Below are 14,264 nucleotides of genomic sequence, written 5' to 3' on the forward strand. Positions count from 1 at the left end.
GTTTTTTGTCATCCCTGTGATTGCGAACCCTGAATGTATCACTGTTTTGAAGAATGTCGAAACCATCGGTCTTTTCGCTGAATTTAAGGTTCGCCCTGACACGTGACTTTACGCTGCTCGTACGGTATGGTGAAAGTTGGGGCCGGGTTGAAGATCCGAATTTGAAAAGTTCCCAAAGAGCCTAAATACGAATTTCTTTATCGCGAAACTTGAAGAAGAGAAACCAAACTGTTACCAGACAACAAAGTTTCGAATGGTCGGAAACCCGACGGCTCAAAATTCCGAAATGCAACATTTGGAAAAATAAAGTTTCGATAGAGTAAAATTCCGAAAGTTGAAATATACTCACACAGCGTGGTTTACGCAACGAGTGGATGTGAAAAATCATAAAAACCGAAAACCAGAATTACCGGGATTCTGAATAAAAAATATCGAAAATTCAAAACAAAGTGGTGAAATTTTACTAAGCCAGAAAATTCGCAAAGCAGAAAATCTTCGATCATTCAGAATTTCGATATGTCAGAATTTTAAATCCTCTCATTTTAGCAATTTCGGAAATTTGACTTGTCGGAATTATGCCCTTTCGGAACTTTGAACGTCAGGTTTCGGATCATTCGAAACTTTGATGTTTCGTCAAAGTTTCATTTCTTTACTTCAACTTTCGCCACAAAAAAATTTGGAATTTGGCGCTTCCGAAACTTTTCAAATTCGAAATTTCAACCTCGCCTCTGAAAGTTTATTTTCTGAAGAACTTACAGATCGTTGACATTTTACCACAATCAAATATCAAAGTTTTATCGTTATTTTCCTCTGGCGATCGTCGCAAGTAAACTAAAAAAGGCATCAACATAGTTGATGTTTACGCATTCGGTCTGAAAAGTAGAGTATTTTGAAAAATAATCAGAATCTTACTTGACTCGTCAGATTAAAATCATTTCTCTATCCCTCAAAGATTTTCTGTAAAGTCCTGATAGAATGTGAAAATCGGTAACTTTCTGCACTTGAGCATTAGATCCGGTAACATTGACATGCGAGTATTATTTACGTCAAGCATCGTCAAAGACTTTCATCGATCATCTAACAATAATGCTAAAATTGCGGACAAATTTATAAACATCAATGATCAATACAGGATTTTCGAAGCTATACCCCTACAGATATTCAAGCACTCGAATAGATTACTGGAACATGATCGGACGTTCGAATGAAGCTCGAGGTAACTTTGTGTGTACCCGTTAGAATCGGAAGCTTGACATTTTTACGCTCCCTAGGATTAATTTCCCTGATGTAAAACGGGCTCTTGACGCGGCGTCCTTTTAATTTTATATCTTCCTCGCGCCAGCGAGGAGGAAAATTTTTTCCCAGTACTTCCCTCTCGACGTTGGTTGAGGTAGATGTTATATATTATATGTACATATAGGATTCCTGAAGAAGGTGAGACGTGACACAAATTCTTCGTTAGACTAAATAAACGCTCTTAATTTAACCGCGAGGTTAATTTTTTCCCGACCAAAATCCACGAATTTTACTAACCACGCCTTGTCTTTGCAATCTTCGGCTCCATCGACGTTTCAACTATCGCGTAAAAATACGCCATCGAATCCCGCCATCCTTACGAACACTCTTCAAATCGTTTTATTCGCGAAAATATCCTGCCAGCTATGAGATATGAGTGATTCCGTGTCTGGTGATCACTCTTTGTCATTTTTTTTTGTTTCTCAGCTCTTCTCGGAGGAATGGAAAAGGCGGAGGAAACTAGTCGATCCCTGCCAGGAGAGAACATCTTTTAATTCAACAACGCGATGCTCGCCGTTTTTCGCACAATCTCACTCGCAATCAGGGTAATGCGATAAAAATCAAGACCGAACTGATCACGAGTCAGAAACAACCTGCTATAGAATTATTCTCTCCTGCATCCGTGAATCCGTTCATATTACTCGTATTATAATTGTAATATATGTATATTAGAGTGTGCCAAAAAAAGACTTTTATTTTTTTCAAACGCGCAACAAAATTTTTGCAGAGCATCATAGACTGTATATCTCATTAAAATATGAGCTCTTAATATTGATGTTTAAAGGTGCCTATTTTGTTTTTCTCATTTTCCATTTAAGTAACCGAAAAACTTTGATTTTTTTTCTCGTTAACGGCTTGACTTATAAACGATCCGAATGCAGAGTCTTACAGGAATTTTCACGCTCCACAAACAAAGTACCGAGTTAAAATTTTCCCAACTCTTATCGACTACGAGATGTTCGCCTATAAAAATTGAGTCACATGTGCGAATATCTCTGAATCGGTTAGAGTTAGGAAAATTCTATCTCACTACTTTTTTATAGACCGTGAAATTTCATATGAGAATCTGTATCTAGATAGTTTATAAGTCAAGCCGTGTACGTGAAAAAAAAATTCATAAATTTTCCGATTTCCTTTACGTGTAATTTGAATGGAATATGGAAAAAAACAGAAGCGTCACACTGCGTGAAATATAATGTTCGTTAGAGTGAGCTAATTAGGTTCGGTTAATTAGATTACGAGGAGAACTGAAAATTAGTTGGGTTCAATTTTTTATACTCAGCTTTCCAAGATCACCGAAACTTGCGATCGATTTTCCGCAAAGTGGGCTAAACACACACTCGACGTAAAATGACGGTTGGTCAATGAATAAACAAAAAAACAAAAAACTAAATGCAATAATTCGGAGTCGGCGCAAATACGCGAACGACAATTTGAATCTGCAGAAGCTTAGGGAAAATTATTTGGGGCCATAAATTTAATGCTATTTTGCGACGAGAGATGCCGGCGAGCTTGCGTAACTTCGTAAGAGAAACGCCGGTTTTTATCACCGCTGTAAACGCGACAAAGACCTTCGAAATGCCCGGAGAGCCTCTCTGGAAGGCACCTAGCCGGAATAATTATTGTAATTAATTTAAGTCGTCTACAATTTGTGCGATATATGTTCTCGTTGTACAATTTAACGGGCGATGCATATTGCTTGTACCAATTCATTCGTGCAGCGAGATCGAGTAATTAGTCGACGCAACAAGCGCGAAGCTCGGATCCCGCGGCACAGATAACAAATTTTTATCCTTACACGCCTTTTTTTCGTTCCCTCGTATTCGCGATTTCTTCGTCACGCGGGAAACAGCGAAAGAGTTCGGAATTCCGAGGCTCGGCGCGTTTGCGGTTTTGCAGTTTGTCGACGGCCGCGAATCGCGGGGAAAACAGCGGGAAGCCCGAGGCGAGCAATCCTTGCCCCGCAGGGTAATTCCATGTTCCGAGCTTTCGTAGGCGGCGCTGGGCGGTCCGCAACCCCCGATGATACACGTCAGAACCCGCGTCCCGTTTGGCTTCGCATCACTGCGGAAAACCCTGTATTTTACTCCTACACGTGATGCCTGAGTCTTCCTTTCCGCGGCAAGTTAGATAAAGCGGAGGACTCGAAACCGGAGAAGCGACCCAAAAAATTATGCTAGCTCGTTGCTCAGGGTATCGTTCCGCTGGATTGTTGTTCTTTATTTTTTGTTTATGTTTTTTTTTTTTTTTTCTTTTCTCGTGGTATCTGATATTCATTTCCGTTACCAGTCGAGGTACGAATTTTCTACAATATTCACTGTACGCTCATACACATGTAATAGGTATAGAGTCAGAAAGTGAAATTAGGAGAAGCGCTTTCATCCGACGTGAATTATTTGAATTTGGCACCGAATTAGAAACGCAAGTACTGTAACAAAGAGGATTAGTTTAAGTTATTTTGTGGTCGACTTTGAATGGCATAGTTTTCGCAGATATTAGAATTATTTATTTCCGAACTGGATTCTGTGATTTGTGAATTAAAGGTTTGCTCTAAGATTCGATAAATTCAGTAGGTCCGTTTTTCATTGTTTTATCAAATTCCAACATGATTTTAATTTGTAACGAGCATGGTGTGGTTTTGTCGTGAATAATTCTAGGTTCCCCGAAGAATACTCGTCCCGATAGAACGTGTACCAAATTTCATAAAAATCACGTGCGAATAAGCGTTGAAAATGTAATTCCGAGTAAAACGAGTGCAGCGCTCAATTATGAGCTCCGCTGCAAATTCCAAATCCAGCCGTACAAACAGTCGTTGATTATTTTATACATACCTTCCTGTATGAGCATCGGTTACTCAAAATCGACTTGAAAGTCAAGGGTGGCCGACCCCCTTAATACAGATACATACATAATACGTATAATAATTTACCGATCGATCCGGAATGAAATGTCAGGTGTGTTTTATCGGCGTTTACTGCAATTGTGTCGGAGCGTTGTTGCGTAGGTCGTTAAAAGTAGGTAGGGAAAAAAAAAAAGATAAAAAACGAGCTGCGCGTTATATTTCAAGAGCCCTCATATTTTCTATTACGACGAGCGTTATTGGTGATTGAAGCATTTTTGATGCGGGGTATACGACGGGGGGCGGGGGCGGGGGCGGGGGAGTCGCGGATGCCGCGACGTGCAGAAATATCTCATATCCACTCATTTTTCAACATCCTTATGCCGCTACGGCAGTGAAGAGATGGATATATTTCCCCGGAAGAAATAACCCGGGAGGCTCTAGTCCGCAGCTGCTTCCAGCGTTTACTCCTAATCCTCTATTTTATCCGGGAGAAGAGATATAAGGTATATATCCTTTACAGAGACGTGTGTGTACGTGCAGCTCGCTGTCCCTGTGAAGCCGAGATTGCTGTACGAATTTTCTCAAGAAATATATGTATATATATATATATATATATATGTATGCGTACCTACGTATGGAAAAGTTTACCCAACTTAATCCCGATGCGAATCCTGATAAAGGATTTGCAAACGTCATCCTCTACCAGGTGCAATTCCGGTAAAATCCCTGTAATCTTCTACGAACAAATCGAAGGCAAGAAATTGATTTTAAAATAAAGAAAAGAGAGATCATTCAAGATGAGATAGGAAAAATGCGGTCCACGAAAACGTGCAGGTATAATAACTCAGAGAATTTGACACACGAGAGGAAGAGAGAGAAAAAAAAATAAGAGACGAAGAAGAAGATCTTCGCGCAACTCTGACATGTCCTCGGGAATATCGCATGTGGTAACAAATCTCGGTAAGATTTGTTCGAGGTGAGGCGGGGGATATGGATTTAATTTAAAAGTGAAAATGGGATGCCCAAGGATCGGATTTACTGCGGCATCCGGTCCAATTTATAACTAACTACCTTCTAGAAAAGGCGATATGTAGGCGTAAGAAAGAGCGCCGGTTATTTTACGGGAAATTTCACCCTGCGGAACGAAAGGCACGACTGCAGCCTGACGCTTCCATGATTCAGTATCGGCATCGGCGATCAGTCTTTAACCAGCGCAGCCTGCCGAATCATTCCCTCTTCCTCGGTCCAATTGCAGATTCGAACTTGAGCAAGATTTTACACTCCCAAGGGCTGCTGCTTCTGCTCTTACCTGCGAGGACACTGAAACTTTGCCACACATTGACGTTTACTGCAGCTGCAGGTGTTGATGCACTAAAAACCTCACGTAAGTACCTACCGAAGGTTGATATTTAATTAAGCTTTCGTACCCCGTGGATTAGTCGAGAGTTGACTCTGCAGCTGTTAACCGATACCGAGAAACGGGATAAAATTAAACACTACCAATTAACCGACGATACTAATTGGACGGGAGGGAGAATTGTCGAATATTTTTCAATAATAAGCCATGCGTTTTTTCACGGATTGTTCGTGCAACGTATTCCACGCATATGCTGCGATATCGCAGTCATGATTTCTGTTTTATATCCCATCGAACCGCAACGTTTGAGTAATTGTTATTCACGACCGTCATTGGATTGCCTGAAATACTGCGTGTTTTTTTCTCTCTTCGCACATTTTGATTTAATACAGATGAAAAGAAAAAAAAAAATATACATTGATGTCCGATATGCGGTTATTCATTCTGCAATTATCAGAATCAACGGGGTTTTGGCTGGGATTCTCGAAAAAAAGTTTCTCACGAAGTATAGTTGACCAACCAATTTACTGGAATTTAAAATATCATCGACATTTGGTACCGGTGAGATATTATTATCTTTCAAATTTCGCAAAATAAATAATAATAGTAGGTAGGTGAGAAGACGTTATTTCTGTTCGGTGTTTCGTTGACATTCCATCCCGTTCCAACGAATAAACATTTTGCATTGATCTGTCATTCCGAGTCGAATTACGTCGAAACCTTTCAACGTAATCGAAACTCGTAATTTCCATGAAGTACATTTCGTGGATCTGGGCGTTCGTTACAGCCCTGCAGGTAGAATATGTATCAACATGGCGGACGAGGCGGACACTCATTCGCCGAAGTAATTAGCCAGATAAGCTATGCGAGAAGAGAGACTGCACGTCGCGGCGCAGGCGAAGGTTTGTCATGACGAAACCTGAACCTAGAAGCTAACAATAAGTTTGCAACTTAAACCATCCCCACTCTACTTCTCGACGATAAACCAGAGATAACCGAGACACGATACGCGACATTTTTTTCCAAGCTCTCACTCGTCGTTTACTTTGAACATCGTACTTCACAGGCGAATGAATGCGCGGATGAATTAGTGCAATTCTACTCTAGAAACGTTGGTACAGCAGTGTTCATCGATGCTTTGGGCCTCCGGCTAGTTTGCTTTTGGTACGAAAAAAGAGTCCGTTCACTTTCACGCCTGAGTGATGATTGAAAAGGGACCAGAAATTTGTATACCTAAGTTACTCATCCACCGAGTCGGTACGATAATGAGGGATATCTTCCTGAAACGATAGCCGAGAGAAGTGCCGAATGAAAAGAGCAAAACGAAGGGTCAGGAATTTCGAAGTGCCGAAGTGTCTGACAGAGCATTGCCATCTCGATCAGATAAGCGTTGAGAAAACAATGGAGCTTGCGAGACAAGACATTTTTTACGACTATTCTGGGTTGTGATAATAAACGAATAGACGCGTGGGTGGTGTATTTAGTCTTAAACATGTCATTACGTGCTTTTGGGAAGCACGTAAAGTCAAATTTACTTTTCGGGACCTTGAGCTTTCGATCGAGCTTCCGCAATTCTTCTTACTCGCTACTCTAAGGGCATTAGTATCGGGGGTCACGTGCCCAAAAATGGCTTTCTCCGAAACGGTCCTGCAAGCTTGTTGAAAGTCGCTCGATATCCGAGCCGTCAAATCATCAAGAACCCGGCGGTACTTCGACGAGGTTGGTAGTCACGTGCATAAGTAAGCCCACCTACGCGCAGTTGCCGTGCTACACAAACTCGAAAGCTCTGAGGCACGACTGAGTCTATTTATCAGTCTGCGGGCAAGATGATTGAGAGCTTTGTAATTTATGCCTGTCGGCACACTCGTTGTCATGTTTTTCATCGACGTGATCAGTTCACTTCTTCGCGGACACTGCGATTCCGCTATACTCGTATATTACTGTGGTTACAGTGTAAATACGCGTGATTTGTGTTACCGAGACATTTGCTGTACAGCTTTGCACTGGATTTATACTGAGATATAATACAAGAAAATCAATTCATAAGCTTGTTTTGTGGAAAATTTTTAGAGCTGACATGGGATTTCGTTGCGAATGTCAAAACCGGTCGAAGAATTAATTCTTTTGAGATCGCAAAGAATTATAACTGAATGAGATATAAATTTATTTACGAAACATCGATATTGATCTGGCGAACTTGATCAAATAATACTTGTTTCATGGCATTATCAAAATAACGAAGCGGTCTCCGGTTAAAGATTTACATACATGATTTTCAAAATCTTAAGCGTCGTTGATTGGCCATCGCAATGAAACGATATGATTATGTTAAACATCGCATTGTCCTTTGTCGATGTTTGGTTTTGCATTTAATTCGTGTAACATGAATGACTTTTTAAAAATAATTTCTTTCATTAGCTAAAATATTGTGTAAAATCATTTCGCAAACTTCACATAATGATTCCACTTTGTAGATTTGATTTTGCAATCGCAACCAAACTTTTTCCCACAGACAAACTGAAAAGTATTTTCATTTACGTTGGAAATATTTCTATTAATTTTTGTGGTTGCATTGGTACGATTTTTTTTTACTTGTACCGACTTATACTGACCCCAAAATTAACTTACGGTAACATAATGTTGATTCTCAAAATTGAATCTTTTTTCGGAGTGTATAATAATATCGTCTCCACGTACGACTCGCAGGGCTATTTTTTTTTCATTTCGTAACCACGTTATTTCAATTAAATCTAAGTGCGTGTGTACGGATGGGTCGGGGACGAGGTATTCCATCGCAGTTCGATTCACCCCTGCAGACTTAAATAAACCTAGTCTTTTATTTTTATTCAAATCGTAGCACCCTTACATCCCCTTTATCTTAATTTTCCGAATTTCTCCCCTATTACGCAAGTAAACAATAAAAGTCGCAGCTGATTGGTAAGTTTAAAAAAACATTCGCTTCTATATTCACTATATTTTATTCTCTAATAAAAATTCTTAAAAAATCTATCGACACGCATATCATGCATAAAAATAACTCTCGACGTGCCGTAAAAATACCAGCGCTGTATTTCAATTCCACGTAACCAAAAATACCTAAAGGAAAAAAACAAACGCGTACTATCTCAAGCGAAAATAAAAAGTTGCATCTCACGGGCCTCCGCTTTTATCAGCACTCGACGCGTGCTTGAAACACATCGAGAGGATCGAGAGTCAGACGTCGCGGCGCGGCGTCCGTGTTGGGGGGGGAGGCCGAGTATCGGACAGCCGTTGTTGCTCTCGGCATCGGCTTGCGTCGATTGTGGCGCCCCGAGCGGCGGCGTGACAAAGCTCGATTCGTGCCGTTGCGCATCGCGTTCGGCGCTGTCCGCCATTGTGCCGTCCACACAGTTCGTCGCCTGAATCACCGCGCCGTGCGTCCCTGGCAATATCGCCGTATTATCGCGTTTAAACTGTCCCGAAAAGCCGACAAAATAAGTAAAATATCTGTAATAATGGCCGACAGATCGAGCAATGGTGAATATAAGTATCAGCGGGAGGACAGCAGCGAGAGCAAGCCGAGGATACCGCTCGAGAAGGAGCGCGAGGAGAAGGACCATCAGGCCGACAAGGCCGGGGAATACGTCAGGGAGCTGCTGCAGGAGAAGTTGGAGCTCGATGGATCCAAGTGGCCCAACGCCCATCGACTCATCGATCAAGGTCAGTCTCGAAACACCCTCTGCGATTTTTACGAACCCTCGGACCTCGCGCCTGCCGGGCATTGTCGAATCGATGTTTTTCGCACGGTTGATACATCCGCCGCTGCCGCCATCTTGTCAGCCGAATGCATGCACGCCTGTGTGCGTATGTACACAAATCCTGGCCTTATTCGCGTCACTGCGAGAATTCGTTCATTCGCCCTTTTTGTCCTGTTGTTTGTATCCTCGTCGAGGGTAAGGACGGACCCTGGCTTACCATCGGAGGGATACGTCCCAGGTCCGTTTCGTTCCCTTTAATTATTATTCGCATTTTTAATCCGCGAAGAAGTTTGATGTTGAAAATTTGCTTACAGTTTTTTCTGATCGTCGGTTGATTTCAGGAAAGTCAGTCACTTGACGAAACGTTTGTACAAAATTCATTCCGTATGTTTTTATAGGATAGAATAAACTCTCCGGGGTTTCGTTAAGAGAGTTTATGAAATTATACGGTTTAATTTGTACTCATTGGGGGGTCGATCAATTTCATTCCCTCCTGAAAGTACGACCAAATAATGAAGGATTTGACTGGAAATGCGTCGCGTTGCGTTAAATTTATTGATTTAAACCTCGTGGCGAAGAAATTCATCGACGGACAGACTCCATTTAGTGATGTAATACGAAAACGTCGTCTCTGAAGTTGTGCTTTCATCCATGAACAAAAATCTTTCCATCTCTGAAAAATTCGTGCACATTGTGCGTAAAACTTACGAGAGATTTATTTATCTTTAGTACAAAAAGAATTAATTGCTATTACAAATTCTACGATACAAACAATTTTACGTGCTTGCAGGCGCAGTATAAAATATTCAAGAATATATTCTTGTAGCGTCATATATTATAACAGACCTGTTTGTCTATTTCCACGATGCCATCGAGTCAATAAAGTAGTTCAACGATTCAGAGAGTAGATTAATTAATTATCAACGCAGCATAGTCGTAAGTAGAAAATTAATGTTTCTCAGCGATACCATGAAATTGCAAAAACCCCGGAGGCCCTTCGTATAATGTTTACTTATTTATTTATTTATTAAATTTACACACGGGCGAGGCCGACTTACAGGTAGAAAAGTACATATCTACCAGCAGACTAGGTAGTTGAAAGAGTCGGAGAAAGAAATATAGAAATAATAATAATAATAATGTTAAATACATCCGTGTCGTTGTCGCGTGTATTTAATTTCCAATTTCGGAGCTAGCTGCTTAATGATCCAAAAATCGTCACGACCCGTATAATAATACACGGTAATTACATTCACGTAATCGGTAAACGTGACAATTACAGCTACGTGTTATTCTCACAGTTTTTGGCTATTTTGCAAACTGTGCAATGAATTTCAGACAACCCTGAGGGTGCGAACTAATGATTTTCCTAAACATGCATCGTTAAAGTAACGTTTCTAACTTCAACCTCATGAAAATAAAGTTGCATTAGGGTTAACAATATGCAAATATGCGACTTTGCTCCATACGTTTTTCTTTTTTACACATCTACCCAAAGTTTTATCGTCATCGTTATTATATCAGTTATCTTTTTTCTACCACGATTTTTTCCCATTGAATTCGATTCAATTTCTACGCCCTACGTGTATACATATACATACGTATTATGTACAGGGCCAATGTTTTAGTCATGAGTTTGTTTCGCCGAGCACGCAAACGACGAGGAGGAGGAGGAGAGGCGCAACTTCGTGTGATTAAACATTTTTCTTCTCTCTCTTTTGCCATACTTTATAGCTAAGAAAATTTAGTCAAATTAATGCAGCCCGTAAGAAATGGGTAAGACAAAAAAATTTCAATTTCAAAATAGGCCCATCGAAATGCCGCGACTCGTATACTTTTTATAGTAACACACTTCGTGCACATACATACAGCTTATTATATAATATTATATCGAATCCATGTCTTGAATCCTAAAAAATTTTATTTCCATCGTTGCAAATAGGTATCGCGTAATAATGAATCAATGAAAAACAAATTTTTTTTTTTTATTTGTATTCGTAAAATAACGTCAGGTTTGACAAAAACTTGGTAATTCCACACATAATCTAGTGATACACAGTAACGGGTAAATTTTTCTCTACGAATTTCCGTATTTCCTTTCACCTCTGCAGTATAATTCTCTGACTTCCGCCCAATTCGCCAAAGCTCAAGAAGCACGCGGGAATTCAAAAGCCGCCGCTGTGCACACGCTGCTTTTTTTTTAAATATACGAAGCTAGCAATTCATGAGAAAGCCTTATGCTTAGATATGAGTACATACGCAACACGTAACGTACGTGAATTGTGCTTATACGTCCGAATTATAACGCTGAATTAAGTGTATTTAAAAGGGCTTATACTGCACGAGGACGTCGAGACGAGGCCGGGGAACGACGCTGTTTATATGGTAAATTCTGTCGTGTCTTCCTCCTCTTGCCTTCGTTTGCACGAGCAAGCAGAAGAATAAACTCTCGTCTTGCTACTTTTATTATTACACGTATATATATATATATATAGTAATACATATACATACATGTATATACGTATGTAAGGCGTATGTGCATTACTTTTACATAACATTATCACGCGCACACACACACACACACACACGCATTATCCCGGCGACGGTTGTGTTATTCTCTGAAATTACGAAACTGAGAGATGAGATGTGGGTGACACGTATTTGTTTTTTCCCCCCTTTCTCTTATATACTTATACGGATTAGACTGCGTGAAAAGCGAGAAAATAAAAAAAAAAATAAAAAAATCGAAAAAAAGGAACAACATGTAACGGAAAAATATGATATCCTTGCGAAAGAATATTCTTTATGTCACAATTTTGAACTCTGGCGGCGGAAATCCGTCCCGCGATGGAACGCCAGAAACAGTATCGTAATATCTTTGGGCTTTTCACTTGTTCGATATCATCCAATAATTGTATTTGTTTATATCTATTTTATATTTATTTTTTTTTTCATCCTTTTCGCTCCAATCTAGCTGCCCGCACGCAGTCGTGTCGTAAATTTCTATAGCTTCCTATTACCGTGGAGCCAACAGTCATCATCATCATCATCATCACCATCATCATCACCATCATCATCACCATTATCATCATCGGTACCTGCAAAAAGTTTCCATTATAATCCGCGCGGCGTGGCGCAGCCTCGTTTAGGGGAGGCCGAACCCTTTGATAATTGTTACGAGAATTACTCTTCGCTAATGAAGGAAAACAATTGTTAATGTGTTAATTCTGAAAATACTACCCCGCCAACTGTAATAATTCTGGAAATGGCCGCCATAGGAAAATTCAACGGGCTTTTTTAAGCCTGACGCTGGATGAGATGCACTCTAAGTAACTGGGTTTTGTTATTTTTATTTGTTTCGCTTGTTTTGACTTTCCTTTTTTTTTTTTTTTTACACAGACCCACACACACCGGTTACTTTATATTTTCATTTCCAAAATTGGCGACATTGTATCGCTAACGCATTTCGTCTCAATTCTTTCCCAAAAGCTTACGTTGTAACTGGTCCAGGTAATAAAATACTGGAATAAATATTATATCATATATTATGCATTTTTTTTTTTCACTCTTCTACTTCGAGATTCGATACGTATCGAATTAATGCGTGATGTGACAGCAGGTTCAACATTTCACATTCCTGTATATGTATACATATATGTCGATGCTTTTACGATGATCGAAGAGGAAATTATTATATCAATATTAAATGTGAAACAAAGTGGTGATTTTATCACCCAAATGATTAACGGAGTAAATTTCTGTTATTTGAATTTCCGGTAGGCTTTGGTGAATATGAATTTATCGGCAGTAAAACAAGTACCTCCTATCAATCAGAGTACATATTTCAATTTGTCAACGTTACTCACTTATTGTTGATACGGTCAATTTTACCCATCGATTAATGCTGCACGGGTTGCTAAGATCTCGCAGATTATAGTCAAGATCACGGCCAGCTGATTTTGACTTTTTCGCATCCTCCTTGGAAGTATTTGAATTATTGATTGAAACACGGTTCACCGCGCTTTCGTCGTATATTAAATCGACACATCGAATCGGACGGCTGCGGCATCCTGATAATAATAGTTTTATATATATAAGCTTTAACCCAACGTGTAAATGTCACATTGAATCTGAGGATTTCACCGCAACCGAGTTCTCGCTGCCCAAAGCTTTTGCACGTAAGCTTGTATAAGCCCAGGTCTAATTGTCAATATGACAGGGGTTGGAGGGGGATGAACCCATGCGGTTTGCTTGCAAATACCACGGACGCAATCTAAGTTTCTTGGAGAAGATCTTGCGAATAATTAACCAACCGATTATCAGGTACACATGAGACATGAAAATTCACATCATGTCTGTACTCTAGAAATGTGGTTGTATATATATGCATATGGGACTTTCCACGCCAACTCGGTAAACGGTTGACTATGACATTTTTTAATTTCACCAAGGATTTCTTCTACGTTGGTACGGCGCCTGAAAAGTTGTCAAAATTTTTTTCAAATTCTTTGAATCAGTCGTTTTAATCATGTGATGTTTTAAAAACTCGTGTCAAAAATACCCAGATTGATTTTTGTGAAACAAGAGAAAAAAACATTGGGTTTCCTAAATGAAACATTTTCATCCAAGATTCAGAGTTAGTCCTCGTTTTTCTATATTATTTTTAAAATCCCTTTTCTATTTTATTAATCGTTGGGTTTTTTTTTTCAAATAGATTTTCAATAGGCATGATAATAGAAAAAATGATAAGGAAAATAAAAAAAATAGATAAAAAAATTAGTTCCCATTCTGAAATCTTGGGTGAAAATGTTTCATCATAGAGTAAAGACAAGTGATTCAAAAAATTTGAATAAAATTCTTGGAAGCTCTTCAAGGGTCTTAAATTAAAAAATATCGTGATCAACCGTTTACTAAGTTGGCGTGGAAAGTCCCATGTATATCTTGTAAAGATTGCAGTGATAAATCAATTAGTAAAAAGACCTGTTTTTCATTCCAAATATTCGCACGTTGTGCATTGGATTTCCCGTACAAT

At 39.6% G+C, this 14,264-nt stretch overlaps 1 protein-coding gene across 7 annotated transcripts in view; it reads left to right on the forward strand.

The window, feature by feature from the left end:
- Positions 1 to 8,847: 8,847 nt before the first annotated feature.
- LOC124301226 (KH domain-containing, RNA-binding, signal transduction-associated protein 2-like) overlaps positions 8,848 to 14,264 on the forward strand; it is a 69,147-nt gene continuing 63,730 nt past the window's right edge. For 6 of the 7 annotated variants that reach the window (XR_006907426.1, XR_006907427.1, XM_046756025.1 and 3 more), the window contains exon 1: positions 8,848 to 9,194. Coding sequence is in view for 5 of the 7 variants with exons in the window: in XM_046756025.1 (XP_046611981.1) it covers positions 8,990 to 9,194 (205 nt within the window). In the remaining 2 variants the exon portion in view is untranslated. The remainder of the gene's footprint in view (positions 9,195 to 14,264) is intronic. The other variant, XM_046756026.1, reaches the window with a different exon arrangement.

Source organism: Neodiprion virginianus, chromosome 3 (assembly GCF_021901495.1).
Source record: "Neodiprion virginianus isolate iyNeoVirg1 chromosome 3, iyNeoVirg1.1, whole genome shotgun sequence".
Classification (NCBI taxonomy): Eukaryota; Metazoa; Arthropoda; class Insecta; order Hymenoptera; family Diprionidae; genus Neodiprion; species Neodiprion virginianus.